Source organism: Theropithecus gelada, chromosome 8, assembly GCF_003255815.1.
Source record: "Theropithecus gelada isolate Dixy chromosome 8, Tgel_1.0, whole genome shotgun sequence".
Classification (NCBI taxonomy): Eukaryota; Metazoa; Chordata; class Mammalia; order Primates; family Cercopithecidae; genus Theropithecus; species Theropithecus gelada.
The window spans coordinates 89772354-89800272 of record NC_037676.1 but is presented as its reverse complement, the minus strand read 5'-3'; the positions used below and the strand labels follow the sequence as shown (position 1 = coordinate 89800272).

General features: G+C 35.5%; 1 protein-coding gene across 2 annotated transcripts in view; it reads right to left on the bottom strand.

Annotated features, from left to right (window-relative positions):
* Positions 1–27919, bottom strand: part of CNBD1 (cyclic nucleotide binding domain containing 1) — a 585185-nt gene that overhangs the window by 89762 nt on the left and 467504 nt on the right. For both annotated transcript variants that reach the window (XM_025394780.1, XM_025394781.1), the window contains exons 9-10: positions 13440–13549; positions 11162–11312 (exon numbers count right to left, since the gene is read on the bottom strand). In XM_025394780.1, the coding sequence (XP_025250565.1) occupies positions 11162–11312; positions 13440–13549 (261 nt within the window). The remainder of the gene's footprint in view (positions 1–11161; positions 11313–13439; positions 13550–27919) is intronic.

Below are 27919 nucleotides of genomic sequence, written 5' to 3'. Positions count from 1 at the left end.
ATCTGCCTGCCTCTGCCTCCCAAAGTGCGGGGTTATAGGTGTGAGCCACCACGTCTGGCCCACATATTCTTTTAATGTCCTTTTGCTGAGACAATCTATAGTTCCCCATAGTGTATGTTCTCTCTCATCCCAGTGAGTAACAAACCCAATTCAGTCAACCACAGAAGTATCCCTCATGACCTTTGGATAGACAGCATTGATATCACTTAACCTTTCTATACTTTATTCTCCGGATCTACAAAGTAGGGCCATTAAATGCACATTTCTCAATGGGTTGTTGTGAACATTTGATTAGATAAAACATATAAAGTATGTAGAATAATGTGTGGAACACAGTGAATACTCCAAGGTAATTAAAAAGTGGGAGAATCAGCTCAGAATCCAAGGCAGTACATCTCACAACAAGGTACCAATTTTTTTTAATAGATGTGGAGAAGCAGAAATGCACATTGAAGGTATAAAAATGTTGAGAATAGAGATTAATAGAAGATTTTTGAAGCAGATTTCTCTGAAGAGTCTGTTCTAAGCCTCACCATCTGCAAGGGGATATAATGAGAAATATCTCTTCAGCACCTCAACTGAAAGAGGGGATCTTCAAAAAGCCCACCTGAAGAGCTTTATATACATTCTGAGAAGTTAAAAACCACGGTAGAGTACACTATTGTCTGACTAGACCTTGTAAAGGTAAGAGACAAGCTAGTTGACAGTTGACAAACAAGCTACATAAGTGGCTGCCCAGAAATTGGACTGTCCACTCATAGTTTGTGAAGACAAAGAATATAGGAGTGTCTTCCTATGTAGACTTTCCGATGTAGGCCACATATAATCTCATGTGTAAAAGACAGCCAGGATAAAGTCCCACTGGTATTATATTAGTGAGAGAGGAGGCTGAGAGTGAAGTACCCTCAGGAGAGGAAATCTGAAATTATCTCTGGATTCCCAGGGAGGAAAATGTACTACCTTATTAAGGAATTACAGGCGAATATTCCCCAACATTAAGGGATATCCAAAACTCTTTGAAGGTGCTCACTAAAAAGGCTTAGCTTGAAACAACTGTCAAACACATAGTGAAAAAACAGTTTATAACAGTAACAATTAGGAACATTTTCCCTTCCTTTCTTATTTGTTTGCCATCCTCTTCTCCCCAGTATCCCATGCTGCCTCATAGCAGAGAAATCAGAAATCAGAACCATAAATAGAAAGGCAGCGAAAGCAGAGATACCTGTCATGCTCTCCGTACCCACTGCTGACCTCCAGCACTATGGTAGCAGAGTTCTAAAGTGGCCCCCATGACCTTCAGCCCATGGTGTTATTCTTGTGATTATGTTATATTATACAGTACAGGGATTTTGCAGATGCAATTACGGATTCTAACCAGTTAACCTTACAATGGGCAGGTTATCTGGGTGGGCCTAGCCCAATCACACGAATTCTTTAAACACAAAGAGTTTTCTTCAGCTGGCAGAGAAGAGAAAGATTCAAAATGAGAGAGAAGGTGAACAGAAGGAATTCTTCATTGCTGAGATGGAGAGGGCCAGATGGATGGAGCAGCCTCTGATGGCTGAGAGTGACCCTCAAGTAACAACCAGCAAGAAAACAGGGATTTCAGTTCTGCAGCTGCAAGGAAATGAAATCTACCAATTTGAATGGACTTGGAGGTGAACTCTTCTCCACAGCCCTAAAATTAGATCACAGCTTGGCCAACACTTTGATTTTAGCCATGTGAAACTCTAAGAATAGAACCCAGTTGAACCAGCCCAGACATCTGACCTACAAAACTGTGAGATGATAAATGAGTATTGTTTAAAGCTGCTAAATTTATGGTAATTTGTTATGTAGCAAAAGGAAATTAATACACACATATAGCTGGCCTATCAACCTACAATGAAGTCTGGATACTGGCTTCTTACCAGGCTAGATTTATTATTATCCCAACTGAGAATATTTGGCAACTAAAAATGATTTATAGGGCATTTTATGACTTAAGAGTGATCATAAAATCATTACATTGAGTTTTCAAAGGGCAGGAAAAGAACTTCTCCAACTGAACAAATAATAAAGAATGTGGGAGACATTATAAAATTCCTTTGTAAATGCTTCCTGTGAGTTGTAATTGTTCAGTAAACCAGTTATTTATTGGAAATCTAATAATTGCTTCTGGTTATATTTTAATAGAGGCATGCACAAACCCATATTAATGTTAATTTAAAAATCTCTGACAGGAAAACAAAGTTACTATATTGAAATTTTTAATCTAAATACATCAAAATTTTGTGAGATTATTGTTACCAATAACAAATAAAGCTACTTACAAGTGGACCTTATTGTTAGACATGGCATGGCAATGTAAACATAGAACCTTTGAATCAATGAATATAAAATTCACAAAGGATCACATTTTACAGTGGAACAAGTGGTTTCAAGTATAGCAAATCTGAAAATGAAAACATGATATTCAACATTTTACTGATTTTTTTATGGGGTAAAATCAACTCTGCCATCTACAAGTTAAAATGGTTTAACTAGGTATTAGACAAAGGTCTAATACCTAGAATCTCTAAGTAACTTAAACAAATGTACAAGCAAAAAAGAAACAACACCATTAAAACCTGAGCAAAAGACATAAACAGACACTTTAACATACACACGGTCAACAAGCATATGATAAAAATCACAATATCACTAATAATTAGAGAAAAGAAAATCAAAACCTCAATAAGATGTCATCTCACACCAGTCAGAATAGCCATTTTGACTGAATTACTAAAAAGTAAAAAAATAACAGATGCTGGTGAGGTTGTGGAGAAAAAGGAACACTTAAACACTGTTGGTGAGAGTATAAATTAGGTTCAACCATTATAGAAAGCAGTGTGGCAATCCCTCAGAGACTTAAAACAAGAACTACCATTTGATCCAGCAATCTCACCACTGGGTATATACCGAGAAGAATATAAACAGTTCTATTATACAGACACATGCACAGCGATGTTCATTGCAGCACTGTTCATAGTAGCAAAGACATGGAATCAACCTAAATGCTCATCAACAGTAGAATGGATAAAGAAAATGCGATACATATACACCATGGAATACTATGCAGCCATAAAAGAGAATGAGCTCATGTCCTTCGCAGGAGTGTGGATGGAACTGGAGGACATTATCCTTACAAACTAATGCAGGAACAGAAAACCAAATACAGCATGTTTTCACTTGTAAATGGGAACTAAATAATGAGAACACATGAACACTTAAGGGAGAACAACACACACTGGGACCTATCAGAGAGGAGGAGGGTGGGAAGGGAGAGAGGATCAGGAAAAATAACTAATGGGAACTAGGCTTGATACCTAGGTGACAAAATAATCTGTACACCAAATACCTGAGTCATTTGTTTACCTATAAAACAAACTTGCATATGTACCCCTGAACATAAAAGCTAAAATATTTAAAAAATGAAAATAAAAAGACAAATTTGATTTAAAAGAATTAAAAAGTAAAACAGTTTAATACCTTTGTTAGAGAAAAAAATTATCTAAAAGCCTAACTCAAGCAAAAACATTAACTTCTTCTTACAAAACAAACAAAAACTTTACAAAGTTTATGAGTGGTCAAATACATACTGTCAGGCTAAAATATCAAGGTCAACATTATATTCTGAGTAATGTTATCTTTTCCACACATTAGGTGTGTGTGTATATACATATATATAACACACACATATAGAAACTTATAAATATATGTGATATACAATATTTTATGAGATAATCTCTCCAAGTAAAAATTAATTTTAAATGTTAGCAAGACATTCAAAATGTTTAGCTAGTTTTCTCATTAACAAAAGAGTCTAATACATCTATAAAATAACTAATGGAATAAAACAATATGTTGAGAAACAGCTTAGAAAACAACAAAAGCATTTGAGCCAGCAAATGGTTGTCAAAGATTTGTCTAAAACTTTTCATTTGTTTAAAAAAACACACAAACCCCAAATTTCCTAGGCAATACCATTCAGGACATAGGCATGGGCAAAGACTTCATGAATAAAACATGAAAAGCAATGGCAACAAAAGCCAAAATTGACAAATGGGATCTAATTAAATTAAAGAGCTTCTGAACAGCAAAACAATCATCAGAGTGAACAGGCAACCTACAGAATGGGAGAAAATTTTTGCAATCTATCCATCTGACAAAGGGCTAATATACAGAATCCACAAGGAACTTAAACAAATTCACAAGAAAAAAAAAAAAAAAAAAAAAAAAAAAAAAAAACAACCCCATCAAAAAGTGGGTGAAAAGTATTAACAGACACTTCACAAAAGAAGACATTTATGCAGCCAACAAACATATGAAAAAAATCTCATCATCACTGGTCATTAGAGAAATGCAAATCAAAAGCACAATAAGATACCATCTCATGCCAGTTAGACTGGTGATCATTAAAAAGTTAGGAAGCAACGATGCTGGAGAGGCTCTGGAGAAATATGAACACTTTTACACTGTAGGTGGGAGTGTAAATTAGTTCAACCATTGTGGAAGACAGTGTGGCGATTCCTCAAGGATCTATAACCAGAAATACCATTTGACCCAGCAATCCCATTACTGGGTATATACCCAAAGGATGATAAATCATTCTACTATAAAGACATATGCATGTGTATTTTTATTGTGGCACTGTTCACAATAGCAAAGACTGGGAACCAACCCAACTGATAGACTTGATAAAGAAAATGTGGCACATATACACCATGGAATACTATGTGGCCATAAAAAAGATGAGTTCATGTCCTTTGCAGGGACATGGATGACGCTGGAAACCATCATTCTCAGTAAACTAACACAAGAACAGAAAACAAGACACTTCATGTTCTCACTCAGAAGTGGGAGTTGAACAATGAGAACACATGGACACAGGGAGGGGCACATCACACACCAGGGCCTGTTGCGGGGTTGGGGGATAGAGGAGGGATAGCATTAGGAGAAATACCTAATATAAATGATGGGTTGATGGGTGCAGCACACCACCATGGGACGTGTCTATGTATGTAAAAAACATGCACGTTCTGTATATGTACCCCAGAACTTAAAGTACAATAAAAAAAGAAAATGTTAGAACATGCAATTTGAATGAACTCCATAAGATTGATGCAAGTCAAATCACCTAAAATAACCTATTTAATAATCAATGTTATGTGTATCTGACTTGGAAAAACAAAATTGGTATCTAAAAGGATATAAATTTAATGTTAGGCATGGACTAACAGAGGGTTTGGATGGCTGCCTGGTCTTTTCTGAGTCCTTAAAGATTCCATTACTAAAAACTGCTGTCCATGACATACCATGGAGTAGACAAAATGGTGTAAATTCCTCTAAATGGGCATCTTTGGTAGAATGTAACTTTATTGGCTTGGCACAAATGGAAATAAGGTTATGATTAAAACTCTATCTCAAGCATTAGCTACTATAGCTAAGTTTACTGCAAAGGCTATAGGTGCCCAACAAACTTTTCTAAACTCGCTTGCTAATTTTTTTTGTAGATAATCAAGTTGCCTTGGACTGTCTGTTGGATGAACAAGGGGCAGTGTGTACAATAGCTAACACTTCCTCCTGAACTTGGATAAACACATCTGGTATTGCAAAACCTCATTATCACTGAATGACCTCTTGCAGTATTCTCATTCAAGCATTCTTCAGTCCCTTGGCAATATGATTGTAATGACTGAAAGAGGGAGCCTGTGCCACTGTTTCTACCATCATCTTCACCAAAACCAAAATATGGTCTTCATGATGTGTGGAGACTCCTCACATGCATTGCAGTGAACATTCCTTGTAGATCAGAAAACCCTGACTGAGAAAACTCATTTTTGAAAAGTAACCTAAAGAGTGTCATTGAAGTAGATTTTAAGTAAGCGTGTAATTGTTTTCATGGTTGTCACTGGACTCAATCTCAGGAAATGGAATGAGAGACATTCTTTAACAAAGAAGCCAGGATAGTGGAATTAAAAGGGTTTCATCTCAGTGCTTCCACAAGTATGAAGTGCATACATTTATAATGTTCACTTATCACAGGGTAAATATAAAACTGATTCATTTAAATAATGTTCTTTTTCAAGAATTCAAGGAACACAGAATTTTGTGAAATCTTGTATTTTTACTTAAGTGCCTTTCTTTTTCTTTCTAATTCTACCCCCCTGCCATCTATTACTTTATAAACCAATTGATACTAAGTAGTTTCTTGGGGGATGACATATTAGCTAAAGATTTCCTATGTAGTGAATGAGAATTTTGGAGCATTTGGAGTAAATTTTCCCAGTATTTGAGGATTTCCCACTTCCTAAAACTATACGAACATTAGATAACAATATTTGTAAGCATTGATAATGTAATTTATAGTGAAATTGTTTTTTCATCTATTACTGGTAAGCTATATTATCTTCACATAGCCTTGTAAATCATTTGCATTATTTCATTTTCCTCTGATTTTATTTTCACTTCCCTTGTAATGTTAGTCTCCTTGTTACTGATTTCTAAGAGCTCAAGTATCATTAAAGATATTAACATTTCATCCTGCTTTGCAAATAAAATATTATTTTTTTTCCTAAAAAAACATTTCACTCAAATTTGTAACTTGCACTTTTAAAATTTAATATGTATTAGTAATTAATAAAAGTATGAGGAGTAGATACTTTTAAGTATTTTTATCTGATTTAAAAATAAGTGTCCCATCTTATTTTGAACTTGGAATTGCATATATCAAAATTTTAAATCACAATGCAAAAATGCAAAAGGGGAAAGAGTAGTGTATTCCCTGTGGCAAAATGTTCAAGAGCTTAAATCCTTTTGATTAGCTTTGTTAATTTAACAAGGAGAATCTTGGCTATAACTTTTCTTGTCATTAAGGTGAAATACTGATGTGTTGGGAAGAAGTTTTTGAATCCGAATATATTTATTGCCCCTGAAATGCTTAACAGATATATCTGCAGTAAAAAATCTGACCTCCTATGCTTTGTATTAAGCATTATGAGAGATAGTCTTTGGGCATTCTTCCTTTTTAAAAACAAGCAGAAACTTTCAGATAGTTTATACCAATAACACCTTGGAATTGAAATTTTCCTTTTGGGTATAGCAAGTTAAGTACATTAGCTATCCCATATTTTTCAATCATAAGTTGTTGAATGAGATATAATGAAAAACAGCAGTAATTCATTTTATAGATAAAAAGCAATTTTTTCTCGTTACAAAAGTAGTACACTTGTTTTAATGGTGGAATGAGAATTTCAGACATCAGTAAAATTCAAATAGTTATATTGCCTTGCAATTATCTTTACCTTGAATGACTTGAGTAATAAGCTCTGCATCTGGACAAAGATATATTAACTTTATAAAAATAACAATCAGATAAAAACTACATTCTCAGTAGCATGTGAAAAACAGAGGAAATTTATATTTTCTTAAGCTTAATAATGTTATTCTCATTCTTATTTAGATGTTCAAGGCAATGTCTGAGAAGTATGCATATAGATTAAAAAAAGATATTTCCTAACTTCCAAAAGTTAACCACCAAAATGAACAAAATTTTAAAATTTTGATATAATTTTGATATCACTCCTCAAGTCCTTGTAAATATTACAAAACTAACTACTGCATACATCTTACTGTATTTTATATATAGACAGTTACATATGTAATTCCTTGGTAGAGCATTTAACATTTATGAAGTCTTTAATATTCTCTAGATTCTATTCTACCTATCCTGAAGTACAGGTATAGTGAGCGAATTGTTCTCTTTGGGTATTTACGAAATATTGTTGATTCATTCTAGGGGAACTGGATCTTTACATGATTTATATGAGATCAAATAGAGAGTATGACCCATATACCTAGAGAAAGATAAGCATTAATTTATTTTTTCAGTACGGAAACCCAACGGACAGTAATACCTTTATAGTTCTAAACACATTGCTATAATTAATAATTCTTGAAAAATTAGAAAGTGAAGGCAACATAACCAACTTATAATGCAGGATTCTATTGGAACATAATGATTTTATTTATTTTTGTTTATTTTTAGTGGACCTTCTCAAATTTAGATTATTCCTAACACCTATGTAATATAACAGCTAATAATGACACTTGATAGCAAGATAACGTAACATGGAGTTTGCTCACGCTGAGTTTTCTAGCACAGCATTTTCATTTGTCTTCAACTTGATATTTTTAAGACTCATTTTACTTTTTCTTGAGTCCTATCCTATGCTATTTCATAGAGGTGGATCTATATGTCAAAAAATAAAGCAGATGCAGACACGATATAGCAGATTAAATGCATATTAATATCATTGCTCTTCATGTGTGAAAATTATTTCAGCAATTATCTAGCCCTTAAAGCATACCTTTAACTATCTTGAAATAGAATATGAAATATTAGAATGTAGAAATAAAATGCTTTTTGAAATAAACACAGTATTTTATCTCCTTGTAAATTTTGAAAAGAAAGCAAAATCTAGTCCTCAAGCACATTTCTATTTAGAGAATGTTTAATTAGGCACACACCATGTCAGCAGCTTTAGAACATCACTCTCAAATGAACAGACTATGGAATGAATTTAAAATATAAATAGTACACACACAAACATTACTGAATTCCATACAATACCAAGTGTTTGAATGTTAGGCTGCCAGATGACAAAGGAGATTCTATTAAGTGACTGAAACACTTTTGTATGTGACAATTAATTTTATGTGCCACCTTGACTGGGATAAGGGATGCCCAGATAGCTGGTAAAACATTTCCAGATGTGTCTTTGAGGGTGTTTTTTAGAGAGATTAGCATTTGAATCAGTAGAGATGAAGTAAGGAAAATCCACCAACACCAATGCAGACAGATAACACCTAATCCATTGCGGGCCTGAACAGTTTAAAAAGGCAGAGGAATTCCGTCTATCTCTTCTTGAGCTAAGATGGCCATCTTCTCCAGTTCTTGAATACTAGCATTCCTGGTTCTCTGGTCTTCAGAGTCCAGGACTTAATACAACTGCCTCCTGTCTGCCCTCTCCAGTTTTCAAGCCTCACACTGGGAGTTACACCCTCAGTTCCCTTGGTTCTCAGACTTTCAGACACAACCCAAATTATACCACTGGCTTTCCTGATTCTCCAGCTTGCTGAAAGCATATCATAGGACTTTGTGTCCTCTACAATCATATTACCCAATCCCCATAATAGATTTCCTCTTGTATATTTATATATATCCTATTGGCTCTGTTTTTCTGAAGAAATTTGAAAAATACAATGTGTGAAATGTTGATTTACATAAGAGTCCACAGTGTATTTGCCTTGCACCAGTTAACATCATTAGTATAGGAAAAGAAAAACAGCTTATATTAAGTGAGAATATTATAATTTTAATTGATGGTTAGTAATTATTTTTAAGCAATGTTTATCTTGAGGGAGGTTGTATTTGAATGCCACAGAAGAAAATAAAATTAACAAATGCCATTTCAGATTTACAACTTTTAAAATTAGATATATGAATTTGAATTTTTTTCTTTTTTTTCATTTTGAGTTAGTGTTATGCAAGTACTGGTAACACATTCTGTAAGAGACTGTATTAGTAAGTTTTGCATTGCTATAAAGGAATACCCAAGGCTGGGTATTCCTTTGCATTGCTATAATGGAATGAGGAAAGAGGTTTATTTGGCTGATAGTTCTGCAATTTATACAAGCATGGTACCAGCATCTTCTTGGCTACTGATGAGGCCTCAGGAATCTTGTTCATGGCGGAAGGTAGAGAAGGAGCAGGCACTTCCATCTAAGGCCTCATAAGCCTGGCCTTCACCATCCATATTTCTATCAGTATTTTGTTCACAACCATTAACAAGTCCTAAGAAGTTTTAAACTTTCGTTCATCTGCTGTCTTCTTCTGAGACTTTCAAACTCTTCTAATCTCTGCTTGCTACCCAGTTCCAAAGCTGCTTCCCATTTTCATGTATCTTTATAGCAATGTCCCATTTCTGCATTAGTCAGTTTTGTGTCATTGTTAATGAATACCTGAGTCTGGTAATTTATAAAGAAAATACGTTTATTTGGCTCAAAATTTGACAGGGTCTACAAGCATGGCAACAACATCTGCTTGGCTTCTGGTGAGGACTCAGGAAGGTTTTATTCATGGTGGAAGATGGAAGAGGAGCAGGTGTGTCATATGGTGAGAGAATGAGCAAGAAAAAGATGCCAGACTCTTTTAAAGAGGCAGCTCTTTCATGAACTAATAGAGTGAGAACTCACTCATTACCCAGGGAGGACATTAAGCCATTCATAAGGGATCCATCCCCGTGATACAAAAATCTCCCATTAGGCTGCAGCTCCAACATTGAGGATGACGTTTCAACATGAAATTTGGAAAGGACAAACATCCAAATCATGTCAGAGACATAAAACATAATTGAAATTCAGGATAGCAGTATTCAGTCAAATCTTATATGGTTTATCATGAACATCTTTCAATTTAGCTTGTTGAAGCATATCTCTCACCCATGGTAATGTCTACACATTTCTCTTCTTCATCCTTTATTCCCAGTTTTATTGAACATACCTACAATTTTCTTTAATATTCTATTATGTTATAACTTATTAGCTTCTATTCATTTCTCCTTCATATTCAATTGCATTTCCAATTTGAGTATTTATAGTATTTAGAGGACCGAACACAGGTGGCTTCATTATTCTTCTGTTATTAGTAGAGCTCTAAAATTTTAGATAAAGTCTTATACACTAACAGTCTTAGATTTTCATATATGCTTGATCTTAATTAAACATTGAGGATGTTACAGACTTGACCTGAACCAAAAACATAAAAGCAATAACCTTAGAGACGAAAGCCAGAAGGTGTCCCAGAAAAGGGAGAGTTGCTATTAATGATAACCTGGGAATTAGCAGAGAGATTTTAGTAATTTCAAAACAAAGACTTTTGAAATATTGCTAATATATTCTAACACCACACAATTAATTCAGAATATATTATAGTATAGCTATTGTATGTTGTCTTTATACATAACATACAAACACACACTGACTTCAGTATCCCAATTTGTCTGTGAAATATCTCTACTCTTTTAAAAAACTCATCCAATAAAATGGTATAACAGTTAAAAGATATTTATGCACTTACCAAATAGGTCCTTATCTTCAATGATTGCCATCTCCACCTCTTTTTCAGTAATGATTGTGCATGTGAAAGGAACTTGAAGAAGTACGCTAATCTCACCAAAGGACTCCTTCTCCTTAAGTTGACCCATATAAACAAGTTTTTGAGATCTTTTCTGTTAAAAAAATATATATATTATTGATGCTTAACCATACAATGAATCAGTATTGTTTTTATCAGAAACTCACTCTAAACCATTTAACGATATGATATTTAAAATACATTAGCAACTGTATTCAAATTAGATAAAAATTTACTTACATAGGTGTTTCAATTATATTAGAGAAATAGTAAACTCATAGATAACATAGGCATATCTAAGGTAATTGAAAGCATTGTCATTTAGAATCCACAAAGATGTTTAGGAAATAATGAACTAATTCCACTTTTCAAGGATCTAGGATATCATTTTATGATAGTTTCATTTAAGATGTTTCATAGTTTCATTTAAGATGTTTTGTTAACTACCATTTGTTACATCAGCCCTAGTCACAAGGCACTCTTGTTGAACCCACAGGGGAGAAGTAAAATAAGCAGAAAATGTCAGGGCCAGAACTGATGGTATTAAGTGAAAAAGGAGGGATTATTCCCTGTCTTTTCTGTTTAAGTACAAAAGAAACATAGAAAATGAGTTTGACTCAGGGAACTAGAATTTTGATTCAAATAAGAGACCTTGTGGAGAAGGGCCTACAGGATGTTCAATATGAATGGTTCTGGAGAAAATGTTGAGACCTCAAATTACCTTTGCCGGGAGATTTGCTAGGAGTTGATGACCACTAAGATATATAAAAGAGAATGTAGTCCTCAGGTAGAAGAGTGACAAGAACTTGGAAGCGGCAAAAGCCTTTACTAAGTACCCTGGAGTCAAATCCAATATAACTTGAATATTTGCACCTATATACATGGCAAATCTTTACACTGAATATGACCAGTGCAGCAGAATTCAAGTTAGTTTACATATTTAATTGAATTCCTTTGAAGACTCCCTGACCAACTAATGATTATTTCTAACTTTTCTTTTTTTTTTTTGAGACGGAGTCTCACTGTGTCTCCCAGGCTGGAGTGCAGTGGCGTGATCTCGGCTCACTGCAAGCTCCGCCTCCCGGGTTCACGCCATTCTCCCGCCTCAGCCTCCCAAGTAGCTGGGACTACAGGCGCCCGCCACCGTGCCCGGCTAATTTTTTGTATTTTTAGTAGAGACAGGGTTTCACCATGTTAGCCAGGATAGTCTCGATCTCCTGACCTCGTGATCCACCCGCCTCGGCCTCTAACTTTTCTATCACACATTACATATTTGTGCCTCTTCTAGAACTTCATAAAAATGAAATTATATAGAATGTACTCATTCAGGTTTGGCATTTTGGCCTAACGTAATATGTTTGAGATTCTTACAAGTATCCATGATTATTTTTACTGCTATGTGGCATTTTATAGTATAAATATACTGTAACATCTCTATTCATTCAACTGTCAGTGGCCATGTGGATTACTTCCAGTTTTTAGTTTGTAAGAATTCATACAAGTTTGTTGTTGTTGTTGTTGTTGTTGTTTGGAGACACAGTCTTGCTCTGTTGCCAGGCTGGAATGTACTGGCATAATCCTCAGCTCACTGCAACCTCCACTTCCCAGGTTCAAGTGATTCTCCTGCCTCAGCCTTCCGAGCAGCTGGGACTACAGGCATGCATCACCATGCCCAGATAATTTTTGTATTTTTTAGTAAAGATGGGGTTTTACCATGTTGACCAGGATGATCTCGATGTCTTGACCTCTTGATCTGCCCACCTCGGCCTCCCAAAGTGCTGGGATTACAGGTGTGAGCTACTATGCCCAGCCCTAGAATTCATGTAAGTCTTTGTGTAGACATATGTTTTCACTTTTCTGGAGAAACTATCTAGAGTGGAATTAGGTCAAATGATTAAGTGCATCTTAGCTAATCTGATATGTTTGTTGTAGTACTTGGCTGTGGTTTTAATTTGCATTTCTCTGATGAGTAAGAATGTAAAGCATATTTTACCGTGTTCATTGATCATTTGTATATCTTACAAATCAATATATCTTACAACTTATATTCTTATATCTTAAGACTAAATAAACCAAAAGTAAACAATTTCAAAAAATTGAATAGAAATTTCACAAACTAACACAAATAAATGTCTAGTAAGTACATGAAAAGGTGTCCAACACTCTTTATTCTTTAGAGTAGATTAATTGATTAAAAAGAATACATAAGTTAAAAACTTACCACTTTATTTGATTGTAGTTTCACAAATCCTATAATACTTCTATAAATGTTACAACATCCAGAATTAATATAACCCACAAAAGAAATTATATTTCCACTTTCCACGATCACTGAAAAGAAGAGAGATAGTTCATTTCATACATTCTTGTCTTTAATAAATTATTTTAGATATTTTATCAACAAAAGTTAATGTAATTTAATTCAATAACTATTAATGGTAAGTTTCTTAATAGATTCCAGTTTATAGACAGTACTTAACACAATATTTAAAAAATTACGCCCATTATTTATATCTTTAACATAATACATGTAACATTGCAAACACTGACAAGACTTTGGCAGTAAAGGCACTGATATACTAGCATACTGTACGAGGCAGGAAGGAAAGGGGAATATGGAAGAAACCTTGATCTGTAGCATTTGCTGAGTTCCAAGGTTTAAATATTTCCACCATGGCTCATTTCAAATTTCTGACAGTTTAATAACAAACTCACAATATTGATAAATATTTGAAAATTGGCTCTCCAGAACCTGTATCTTGGGCTGTACCAACACTCTACTGATTACAGTAGGAGTTAAAAGCAAGGGCTTTGAGGACACATTGGCCCACTTTGAACCTAGTCCACTACTTTCTATGCCACCTTAGATAAATGACATAATCCCTCTGAGCTTCAAATTTTTCATCTTTAAAATGGAAAAGTTAATTAAGAGTCCTTACTTTCAGCCTTATATAAACCACGTGGGGCACATAAAGTATTTAGCATGTTGCCTGGTACACAGTACAATACAATATCATGTTATTACAATAAATCAATGTTACTATCATTAGTCTTTCAAACTTGTAAACTCACTCTAAGGCCAAGATACATTTGAAGGTGAACTCTATTATAACTTTGTAACTATCAATGTATTAAAATAAAAATCCCTTGATCTACATAACATTTTAAATTATCAACATGATGTAAATACTTAAATCAATTGGCAATATTTAAATTAAAATTAGTATTTCAAATTATTTTCTATTTTATGAATTCTGAAACATATCAATATTTAATTCTGAAAACTTTAAACACAGCAGTAGTAACCTAAATATAAAGACACATATATAACTTTCTCATAATTTTATAAAGTATATAAACTATTAAAAACAAGTTCTTTGATCACTTGAAGGCATTCCTGTTTGTTTTCTAGCATAAAAGAGCATATATCAACATAATAAAAATTACTGATGTTACCAAAATAATAAAGAAACGAGAGCATAGCATAATTCTTTAAAAATTATGACTAAAATAAGAACACAGTAACAATTGTTAAATATAATTTACCACTAGCAAAAAATAAACATCAACATACAATGGAAAAAGTACGTCAAGATAAATGAAGTGGGATTCAATAATTTTGCTGGCATAATTATGAGGATAACCTATCTTTTTCTCCTCATGTCATAGCTACTTCAAAGTTTATAGTAAAAAATTTAAAGGTTATTCTACTGTTGTCAATCATTTATTTTGTTTAAATAAAAATTTATGATAACTCTTCTTTTTTTACAGCAGAAAATGATATTAAAATTATCTTACAATGTAAAAGTATAAGGTATGTGTAGAATTATGTGAAACATTTTCTCACAGATTTTTCTCTTAAAAGTAAGAGGAACTCCTCTATCAAAACATATGATAGTAGAAACTATGTAACTTCTTTTAGTCAATCCTCAAGGATATAAAGAAAGGCATAGAAGCTCCTAGCAATTATTATAGATAAGGAAATAATGCACTTAAACATGTACTAAAGAAATCCATTATTTTTAACTATCAGACCTGTACTACTCTAATTCTTGAAAGTCAAACCCTTTGTAGATCACAGAGATGTATATATAACAACAAAGAGGAAGAAGGCCCCAGGAATTTTTCTTTGTGTTGAAGTCAAGCCAAAATTGGAAAAGCCAAACCATTGTTGCAAAATCTATGACACAGTCTCACTCCCTAGAGGGGGAATTGGCTACTTGAATCATTGTCTCTGGTCTTTATGATAATCATAGCAAATGTTCATCTCAATGAAGACAATAAAGCAAACCTTTCTGACCTAGGTAAAGAGCTTGAATTTAAATACATATAAAAATTGTATCTTCTGGTCAGGCACGGTGGCTCACGCCTGTAATCCCAGCACTTTGGGAGGCCGAGGCAGGCGGATCACCTGAGGTCAGGAGTTTGAGAACACCTGGCCAACATGGTGAAACCCCGTCTCTACTAAAAGTACAAAAACTAGTTGGGCTTGACGGTGGGCACCTGCAATCCCAGCTAATCGGAAGGCTGAGGCAGAATAGCTTGAACCCAGGAGGCAGAGGTTGCAGTGAGCTGAGCTCGTGCCACTGCACTCCCACCTGAGTGACACAATGAGACTCCGCCTCAAAAAAAATTGTATCTTCACACTTAAATAAGAACATTTAAATATTAATATTACTATTTTGGACTAGAAACAGAATCATGCAATTACTCGCCACCCTCATTATTGTTCCTAATTTTACTCATTCAGCCTCTGATCATGTTTTCCATTTTGAAGAACTTATGCTGTCAAGATAAATGTTATTTGCATACCCTTTCCTCCTCCCTTATATAGAAAATGACAAATAACATACGATGATCTGCAGAATTATAACACATTTTTAAACGAAAAGATTTAATCATGAACTACATAGACCAAATTTTATTTATTATTATCTCAAGGTCATATTCATTTATGTTTACAAAATGTAGTGGAATTTGTAGTTAAAAGTAATATTTTAAAGACCTTTTTCAAGACTCAGACTCAAAAGACCTGAAAGCATTAGATCATTATGAAAAGAACAAACTTGATTTTATCTTAAGGCAAATGAAAAGAAGAACATCAGAAGGATTCACAGAAATTAAACAATCAGGCATTGTTCCTTTTCTTCCTATTGTTTATCATATGCCCAGAAATAGTCCCAAGTCTAATAAAACCATTTTATTCTAATTCTAAAGTCAGTCAGAAGAAGTTATGAAAAGAAGAATAATTCCCTACTGGCTATTAGCATCAGCACTGGGATAGTGAAGGTCTCAGTTTAAATAGAAACTAATGATTATAGAGGTTATTAAAGGACGTTCTCTTATTTTAAGATAAACCTCAGTCTACTAGCCTAACATACTAAAACAGGTTTGGAACAGGAATATATCTCAGGATGGACAAACGTGAGGCAGCTTTGAGCTTGACATCCATTAGCTGAATGGATGCCTCTCCTTGTAAAGATAGACCACTAGAGGAAGAAAAGTATAAAATAATAGTACCAATTAATTTTATGTTTGAACTTTATTTTCCCTTTTGAGAATTTTTTCTGAATATATTCTCCTTCCAAATATATATATTTTGCTTTAAAAATGTTAAGAAAGAACTTGGTTAGAAAGGGCTTTACATTTACTATCTCTGTAATGGTCCATACCAGTGCAAATACCGTGTAAACATCAATACTTTACCCAATATTAAACACTATCTCTTTATTAGTAAAAATGTATATTTATTTGCAGATAAATATAGATAGCATTTATAGCCCTGTAAAGCAAATTCTTAAATATAAGGGCATCTGAGAAGAATCAAGTTTGATTAATTTCCAATTACACATTGCCTTCTGAATTCTATGGCACATTTAAAGAGGTTGTTCTCCTAAAGAATGAATACTATACATAAAATACCCCCTGTATATTAAGTACCTGTCACTTGGCATAAGAAAAAATAAATGTACATTTATTCTATTTTATTTTATTTTTATTTTATTTTTTTTTGAGACAGAGTCTCGCTCTGTCGCTCAGGCTGGAGTGCAGTGGCCGGATCTCAGCTCACTGCAAGCTCGGCCTCCCGGGTTCACACCATTCTCCTGCCTCAGCCTCCTGAGTAGCTGGGACTACAGGCGCCCGGCACCTCGACCAGCTAGTTTTTTGTTTGTTTGTTTGTTTGTTTGTTTTGTATTTTTTAGTAGAGATGGGGTTTCACCGTGTTAGCCAGGATGGTCTTGATCTCCTGACCTCGTGATCCGGCCGTCTCGGCCTCCCAAAGTGCTGGGATTACAGGCTTGAGCCACCGCGCCCGGCCACATTTATTCTAATGTTACAAATGTGTGATTTGGAAAATAGTTATAGACAAATCTGAGGAAATCTAGAGAAATATTAATTAAAAAAATAAATTTTGAATATGCCTCAGAGACTTCCAATCAAAGAACTTACTAAAATAATATATTTATAGAATTAGTCATGGAAATTATCAGAATATGGTTACTCACTGTGCAAAATAGGGAAGATGAAGAAGGGCAATATTTGGTGTTAGAGATCCCCTCTTACTATCTATTGCGCCCACATTTACCCCATCTTCCCCTTCACAGCAGGCAACATGGGACAAATGCTAGGGCTATGGAGCCATCCACAGATCAAGGAAGAAGAGATTATCCAGATTTGATGTCCAGCCCAATAACCAAGGAAATCATACATTTATCTCATCTTTCTTACCAACTTTAAATCTTTGCCCAAATCTCACAATCCTAATGAGATCACCGTGACTACTCTATGCTATGGTTTAATCTGCTCCTTCTAGCTTTTTCATCCTTATCTGTAGCTATCTCCAAGGTTTGTGTTGCCATCTAAGTTATTGATTTGTTTATTGCACTTATTGTATATTATATTTTCTATCCATTGGGATGCAAGCTCCATCAAGGCAAAGATATTTATCTTTTGTTCACTCATGTATCTACATATCGTCACTCAACAAACATTTGTTGGATGAATGCATATTCTCAAGAATATCAATATTAAACAAAGGTTTTCTTGAGCATAAGAGAAAGCTCAGAATATGATGGTTTAGATAATTCTGAAATCCTTCCTCAAGTAGCCCTACTAAAACTTCTGAATAATATATTTAAAACTATATGAGGTGACCGAACAGCAACAGAATTTATCAAAAAACATGAATAAAAAGAAAGTGTACAGTTAGATCTGTCTGGGGGTGGGTAAGAAAGCCCTGGAGGCAATGGCAAAGTATGTGTGAAAGATCAAATGTGGAAATCCTCCTACGGAAACTACCAAAGAGCAATACTCTCAGTGGGTGAACTAGAAAAAGCCCACTTCAGAAAAAGAGCTCCTGGAGATATTTTCCTCTCTTGGTCCTGGCTCTGAATTAAATGAAAGAAGAAAAAGGTAACAATTCTCTGTAATTCTCACTCATGATATCGGGGCTAGAATCCATACCACCTGTGAGGCAATAAAATCCTTTAATTAAACATTTATTTTCAAACCATACTGGGTTTTAGTGACTCTAAATGCTTGGAATAAAGGAAAATAAATTCTTTCTGAATGAATTAACCTTATCCCAACCTTCAAAGAATCTCTCTATATAAGATGCTATTTTAGGGAATATAAACTCTCAATGAAATAGATGCTGTATAGCAAATATACTAGTACATCAACACATAGTCACTATACTCCTAAAAACTTGTCTACATATATATACACACACACATATATGCAGACACACTATTATACATGTTTGTGTGTGTATATATGTATACTTTCTATGTGTAGCGAATATACACATATATAAAGACAGCACAATGATCAAATAGCAAATATAAGACTATACTTATGGAAGAAAAAGAGACTCATAATTGGCCAACTGGATTACAAAAAATAACTGTATAGAAATTTTAGAAAAAATATAATTAATAAAAATATTATTAAATGAATTAAATATTAAACAGAAATATCAAACCTAGATTCTCAAATTTTACAAAGAAAATCAAGCATAACGGCGGACACGGTGACTCACGCCTGTAATCCCAGCACTTTGGGAGGCTGGGCGGACGGATCACCTGGAGGTCGGGAGTTCAAGACCAGCCAGCATGGAGAAACACCATCTCTACCAAAAACACAAAATTTTCCAAGCCTGGTGGCTCATGCCTGTAATCCCAGCTACTTGAGAGGCTCAGGCAGGAGAATCACTTAAACCAGGAGGCAGAGGTTGTGGTGAGCCGAGATCTCGCCATTGCACTCCAGCCTGGGCGACAAGAGTGAAACTCCGTCCCCCCACAAATAAAAGAAGGAAAAAAAAAAGAAAGAAAATTAAGTATAACATGACTTTTTATATTATAATCGGGGCCATGAAACTGTAACACAACGAATATATTTCCATTTCAAAGCACTATGCATTTGAGTATCAGTTTATTTTAATCAAAATTTAGAAATTAAATAGTCACCTCTTTATGCAAGGTAGAAATACTCTTTAACTGCTTTTTATTTTCAGTAGCCAAGAGACTTAATTACTCTGGGTATACTCATCAAGATTTTTATTGATACTCTGTTGAAATCACTAGTTTTGGTGGAATTTTATGTTTTTGATATTCCAATTTAATTTTTATTTGTAAGTCTTTTTTATGTTTGTTTCATAACAGGCTTGTACTTTCATTACTTTTCTTGCTTAGTTCAGTTTCGAATCTCTAAAATTCTGATACTATTTAAATGATATTTCTCATTATTTTGAACAATTCTTGTTGATTATATAAATTATGACTTATTGATTGCCTGAAATGAAAACTGATTCTTGTTGATGTAGTCAGAGGGAAGGTTTTGAGGAAAAGACTGATATTTGACCCAAAGTCATTTACATCGGGTACCACAGTCAAAATAAATGAAGCCAAGTGACAGATACATGCGGGACTTCTGGCTATGCAGAAGGGGTAGAGCATTAAAAAAGAATTTAGATGGCAGTACCAAATGACTGATTAGATGCTAAGCAAATAGAAAATTAAAAGGGAAATGTTTCAAATAACATAAGAATTGTATGATTACCAAGTTCCAAAAATATGTCTGATTCACTAATATAACCTTTCAGTTTTTCTAGCACTATGTTGAATCTAAATACACATGGAATGATGTACTTAAATAGGTAAGTGTATATACTTCATTTCAATAAGATATTGTGTGTTAGGGAAAGTGAGTATGTTAAGCCTGACATTCTGAATCAAAATTCTATTTTAGCTGAAGTAGTTAAATGACTTTGTGTCACAGGGTTTGTTAGAGTATCAAAAGAGATGATCTAACTTAATGTGTAAGGCCCAGTGCATTATAACTAGTGCAAAATCAATAGAAGGAAAATATTTTCATATTTGTGTCAAAAAAAGAAGTTTCTAAGTTTTCAGTTTTGGTAATCATATTTAGTCATACATTCTAGTTAATCAGGGTAACTGTCCATGTAAATATTATACACTGATTAGTTACCTCATCCTAGCACTGCCTAACTACCTATAGTAATTTCAGTTTAATTATTTAAGCAGCATTGTTTCAGAAATGAAGAACCACTATTAATTGAACTGGTCAAAGGAAGTACATGGATGGCACTATACAATACATTCACTCATTTGTACCAAGTGTACAATATGATTATTTTTTTCGTTATGCAAAATAATGACTTACCTGATTAATTTCACAATAATTAATTTAGATTCAAGACATATTCTGCTTGGTTTATATTAAAGTAGTCTATACAGGGGCAGGGAAACCATTTGTAGTAAAGAGATTTATTTTATTACACCTTAGTTAAACTCAAATGAATTCGATCACTATATGTAAAATCATATTTCATACAGATAGTCGTCATCTAACCTTCATTTTTGTATACAATAGTGACAGTAAAAAAAAAAAAGTGAAATTTTTAAAAAACTATTTTTCAAAATCTCAAAATGATACGATAAAACCCATTTCTATTTTAAAATTGAAATATTCATGTTTCTCTTATTAGGCTTTGTAAACTTCTTAATAAATCTCTCTTGTAATAGTATTTTTGATTATTCTGAAACTATTATTTTCCCCTTAATCTCATTATTTTGTATGTAGAACAACTCAGTAAAAATTTCTTACCCATATTTTCTTCTTATTGATATTTCATTAATAACTAGTTCATTTGAAATAATTTTTGACAACATTATGTTGGGTTAAATAACTTGATTATTTTCCCTGTTTCTATAGATAATTTTCTAACACATTTTATTTTAAAAATGACTAGCCTTTTCCCACTGATTTGTGACACTTCCTCTGTTACAAACTGCATACCACTCTATACATTAGAATATTGAATATCTAGCACTCAAATCAAAACCTAAGCAAAGAGCATGAAAAAGTTGTTAGAGCCTTTATAGGAAGTAATTTATTTATTTATTTTGTTGATTGTATTTTTTTTTATTATACTTAAAGTTCTAGGCTACATGTGGACAAAGTGCAGGTTTGTTACATATGTATACATGTGCCATGTTGGTGTGCTGCACCCATTAACTCGTCATTTACATTAGGTATATCTCCTAATGCTATCCCCCTCCCCTCCTCACACCTCACAACAGGCCCTGGTGTGCGATGTTCCCCTTCCTGTGTCCAAGTGATCTCATTGTTCAATCCCCACCTATGAGTGAGAACATGCGATGTTTGGTTTTTTGTCCTTGCAATGGTTTGCTGAGAATGATGGTTTCCACCTTCATCCATGTCCCTACAAAGGACATGAACTCATCCTTTTTTATGACTGCATAGTATTCCATAGTGTATATGTGCCACATTTTCTTTTTTTTTTTTTTTTAATTTATTTATTATTATTATACTTTAAGTTGTAGGGTACATGTGCATAACGTGCAGGTTTGTTACATATGTATACTTGTGCCATGTTGGTCTGCTGCAACCATCAACTTGTCATTTACATCAGGTATAACTCCCAATGCAATCCCTCCCCCCTCCCCCTCCCCATGATAGGCCCCGGTGTGTGATGTTCCCCTTCCTGAGTCCAAGTGATCTCATTGTTCAGTTCCCACCTATGAGTGAGAACATGCGGTGTTTGGTTTTCTGTTCTTGTGATAGTTTGCTAAGAATGATGGTTTCCAGCTGCATCCATGTCCCTACAAAGGACGCAAACTCATCCTTTTTTATGGCTGCATAGTATTCCATGGTGTATATGTGCCACATTTTCTTAATCCAATCTGTCACTGATGGACATTTGGGTTGATTCCAAGTCTTTGCTATTGTGAATAGTGCTGCAATAAACATACGTGTGCATGTGTCTTTATAGCAGCATAATTTATAATCCTTTGGGTATATCCCCAGTAATGGGATGGCTGGGTCATATGGTACATCTAGTTCTAGATCCTTGAGGAATCGCCATACTGTTTTCCATAATGGTTGAACTAGTTTACAATCCCACCAACAGTGTAAAAGTGTTCCTATTTCTCCACATCCTCTCCAGCACCTGTTGTTTCCTGACTTTTTAATGATCGCCATTCTAACTGGTGTGAGATGGTATCTCATTGTGGTTTTGATTTGCATTTCTCTGATGGCCAGTGATGATGAGCATTTTTTCATATGTCTGTTGGCTGTATGAATGTCTTCTTTTGAGAAATGTCTGTTCATATCCTTTGCCCACTTTTTGATGGGGTTGTTTGTTTTTTTCTTGTAAATTTGTTTGAGTTCTTTGTAGGTTCTGGATATTAGCCCTTTGTCAGATGAGTAGATTGCAAAAATTTTCTCCCATTCTGTAGGTTGCCTGTTCACTCTGATGGTAGTTTCTTTTGCTGTGCAGAAGCTCTTTAGTTTAATTAGATCCCATTTGTCAATTTTAGCTTTTGCTGCCGTTGCTTTTGGTGTTTTAGACATGAAGTCTTTGCCCATGCCTATGTCCTGAATGGTACTACCTAGGTTTTCCTCTAGGATTTTTATGGTATTAGGTCTAACATTTAAGTCTCTAATCCATCTTGAATTAATTTTCGTATAAGGAGTAAGGAAAGGATCCAGTTTCAGCTTTCTACTTATGGCTAGCCAATTTTCCCAGCACCATTTATTAAATAGGGAATCCTTTCCCCATTTCTTGTTTTTCTCAGGTTTGTCAAAGATCAGATGGCTGTAGATGTGTGGTATTATTTCTGAGGACTCTGTTCTGTTCCATTGGTCTATATCTCTGTTTTGGTACCAGTACCATGCTGTTTTGGTTACTGTAGCCTTGTAGTATAGTTTGAAGTCAGGTAGCGTGATGCCTCCAGCTTTGTTCTTTTGACTTAGGATTGTCTTGGAGATGCGGGCTCTTTTTTGGTTCCATATGAACTTTAAAGCAGTTTTTTCCAATTCTGTGAAGAAACTCATTGGTAGCTTGATGGGGATGGCATTGAATCTATAAATTACCTTGGGCAGTATGGCCATTTTCACGATATTGATTCTTCCTATCCATGAGCATGGTATGTTCTTCCATTTGTTTGTGTCCTCTTTTATTTCACTGAGCAGTGGTTTGTAGTTCTCCTTGAAGAGGTCCTTTACATCCCTTGTAAGTTGGATTCCTAGGTATTTGATTCTCTTTGAAGCAATTGTGAATGGAAGTTCATTCATGATTTGGCTCTCTGTTTGTCTGTTACTGGTGTATAAGAATGCTTGTGATTTTTGCACATTAATTTTGTATCCTGAGACTTTGCTGAAGTTGCTTATCAGCTTAAGGAGATTTTGGGCTGAGACAATGGGGTTTTCTAAATATACAATCATGTCATCTGCAAAGAGGGACAATTTGACTTCTTCTTTTCCTAACTGAATACCCTTGATTTCTTTCTCTTGCCTGATTGCCCTAGCCAGAACTTCCAACACTATGTTGAATAGGAGTGGTGAGAGAGGGCATCCCTGTCTTGTGCCAGTTTTCAAAGGGAATTTTTCCAGTTTTTGCCCATTCAGTATGATATTGGCTGTGGGTTTGTCATAAATAGCTCTTATTATTTTGAGGTACGTTCCATCAATACCGAATTTATTGAGCGTTTTTAGCATGAAGGGCTGTTGAATTTTGTCAAAAACCTTTTCTGCATCTATTGAAATAATCATGTGGTTCTTGTCTTTGGTTCTGTTTATATGCTGGATTATGTTTATTGATTTGCGAATGTTGAACCAGCCTTGCATCCCAGGGATGAAGCCCACTTGATCGTGGTGGATAAGCTTTTTGATGTGTTGTTGAATCCGGTTTGCCAGTATTTTATTGAGGATTTTTGCATCGATGTTCATCAGGGATATTGGTCTAAAATTCTCTTTTTTTGTTGTGTCTCTGCCAGGCTTTGGTATCAGGATGATGTTGGCCTCATAAAATGAGTTCGGGAGGATTCCCTCTTTTTCTATTGATTGGAATAGTTTCAGAAGGAATGGTACCAACTCCTCCTTATACCTCTGGTAGAATTCAGCTGTGAATCCATCTGGTCCTGGACTTTTTTTGGTTGGTAGGCTATTAATTATTGCCTCAACTTCAGAGCCTACTATTGGTCTATTCAGGGATTCAACTTCTTCCTGGTTTAGTCTTGGAAGAGTGTAAGTGTCCAGGAAATTATCCATTTCTTCTAGGTTTTCCAGTTTATTTGCGTAGAGGTGTTTATAGTATTCTCTGATGGTAGTTTGTATTTCTGTGGGGTCGGTGGTGATATCCCCTTTTTCATTTTTAATTGCGTCGATTTGATTCTTCTCTCTTTTCTTCTTTATTAGTCTTGCTAGTGGTCTGTCAATTTTGTTGATCTTTTCAAAAAACCAACTCCTGGATTCATTGATTTTTTGGAGGGTTTTTTGTGTCTCTATCTCCTTCAGTTCTGCTCTGATCTTAGTTATTTCTAGCCTTCTGCTAGCTTTCGAATGTGTTTGCTCTTGCTTCTCTAGTTCTTTTAATTGCGATGTTAGAGTGTCAATTTTTGATCTTTCCTGCTTTCTCTTGTGGGCATTTAGTGCTATAAATTTCCCTCTACACACTGCTTTAAATGTGTCCCAGAGATTCTGGTATGTTGTATCTTTGTTCTCATTGGTTTCAAAGAACATCTTTATTTCTGCCTTCATTTCATTATGTACCCAGTAGTCATTCAGGAGGAGGTTGTTCAGTTTCCATGTAGTTCATCGGTTTTGATTGAGTTTCTTAGTCCTGAGTTCTAGTTTGATTGCACTGTGGTCTGAGAGACAGTTTGTTATAATTTCTGTTCTTGTACATTTGCTGAGGAGTGCTTTACTTCCAATTACGTGGTCAATTTTGGAGTAAGTACGATGTGGTGCTGAGAAGAATGTATATTCTGTTGATTTGGGGTGGAGAGTTCTATAGATGTCTATTAGGTCTGCTTGCTGCAGAGATGAGTTCAATTCCTGGATATCCTTGTTAACTTTCTGTCTTGTTGATCTGTCTAATGTTGACAGTGGAGTGTTGAAGTCTCCCATTATTATTGTATGGGAGTCTAAGTCTCTTTGTAAGTCTCTAAGGACTTGCTTTATGAATCTGGGTGCTCCTGTATTGGGTGCATATATATTTAGGATAGTTAGCTCTTCCTGTTGAATTGATCCCTTTACCATTATGTAATGGCCTTCTTTGTCTCTTTTGATCTTTGATGGTTTAAAGTCTGTTTTATCAGAGACTAGTATTGCAACCCCCGCTTTTTTTTGTTCTCCATTTGCTTGGTAAATCTTCCTCCATCCCTTTATTTTGAGCCTATGTATGTCTCTGCGTGTGAGATGGGTCTCCTGAATACAGCAGACTGATGGGTCTTGACTCTTTATCCAGTTTGCCAGTCTGTGTCTTTTCATTGGAGCATTTAGTCCATTTACATTTAAGGTTAAGATTGTTATGTGTGAACTTGATCCTGCCATTATGATATTAACTGGTTATTTTGCTCGTTAGTTGATGCAGTTTCTTCCTAGCCTCGATGGTCTTTACATTTTGGCATGTTTTTGCAATGGCTGGTACCGGTTGTTCCTTTCCATGTTGAGTGCTTCCTTCAGGGTCTCTTGTAAGGCAGGCCTAGTGGTGACAAAATCTCTAAGCATTTGCTTATCTGTAAAGGATTTTATTTCTCCTTCACTTATGAAACTTAGTTTGGCTGGATATGAAATTCTGGGTTTAAAATTCTTTTCTTTAAGAATGTTGAATATTGGCCCCCACTCTCTTCTGGCTTGGAGAGTTTCTGCCGAGAGATCTGCTGTGAGTCTGATGGGCTTCCCTTTGTGGGTAACCCGACCTTTCTCTCTGGCTGCCCTTAAGATTTTTTCCTTCATTTCAACTTTGGTGAATCTGGCAATTATGTGTCTTGGAGTTGCTCTTCTCGAGGAGTATCTTTGTGGCGTTCTCTGTATTTCCTGGATTTGAATGTTGGCCTGCCCTACTAGGTTGGGGAAGTTCTCCTGGATGATATCCTGAAGAGTGTTTTCCAACTTGGTTCCATTTTCCCCCTCACTTTCAGGCACCCCAATCAGACGTAGATTTGGTCTTTTTACATAATCCCATACTTCTTGCAGGCTTTGTTCATTTCTTTTTCTTCTTTTTTCTTTTGGTTTCTCTTCTCGCTTCATTTCATTCATTTGATCCTCAATCGCTGATACTCTTTCTTCCAGTTGATCGAGTCGGTTACTGAAGCTTGTGCATTTGTCACGTATTTCTCGTGTCATGGTTTTCATCTCTTTCATTTCGTTTATGACCTTCTCTGCATTAATTACTCTAGCCGTCAATTCTTCCACTTTTTTTTCAAGATTTTTAGTTTCTTTGCGCTGGGTACGTAATTCCTCCTTTAGCTCTGAGAAATTTGATGGACTGAAGCCTTCTTCTCTCATCTCGTCAAAGTCATTCTCCGTCCAGCTTTGATCCGTTGCTGGCGATGAGCTGCGCTCCTTTGCCGGGGGAGATGCGCTCTTGTTTTTTGAATTTCCAGCTTTTCTGCCCTGCTTTTTCCCCATCTTTGTGGTTTTATCTGCCTCTGGTCTTTGATGATGGTGATGTACTGATGGGGTTTTGGTGTAGGTGTCCTTCCTGTTTGATAGTTTTCCTTCTAACAGTCAGGACCCTCAGCTGTAGGTCTGTTGGAGATTGCTTGAGGTCCACTCCAGACCCTGTTTGCCTGGGTATCAGCAGCAGAGGCTGCAGAAGATAGAATATTTCTGAACAGCGAGTGTACCTGTCTGATTCTTGCTTTGGAAGCTTCCTCTCAGGGGTGTACTCCACCCTGTGAGGTGTGGGGTGTCAGACTGCCCCTAGTGGGGGATGTCTCCCACTTAGGCTACTCAGGGGTCAGGGACCCACTTGAGCAGGCAGTCTGTCCCTTCTCAGATCTCAACCTCCGTGTTGGGAGATCCACTGCTCTCTTCAAAGCTGTCAGACAGAGTCGTTTGCGTCTGCAGAGGTTTCTGCTGCTTTTTTGTTGTTGTTGTTGTTGTGTAGCTGTGCGCTGTCCCCAGAGGTGGAGTCTACAGAGACAGGCAGGTTTCCTTGAGCTGCTGTGAGCTCCACCCAGTTGGAGCTTCCCAGCAGCTTTGTTTACCTACTTAAGCCTCAGCAATGGCGGGCGCCCCTCCCCCAGCCTCGCTGCTGCCTTGCCGGTAGATCACAGACTGCTGTGCTAGCAATGAGGGAGGCTCCGTGGGCGTGGGACCCTCCCGGCCAGGTGTGGGATATGATCTCCTGGTGTGCCTGTTTGCTTA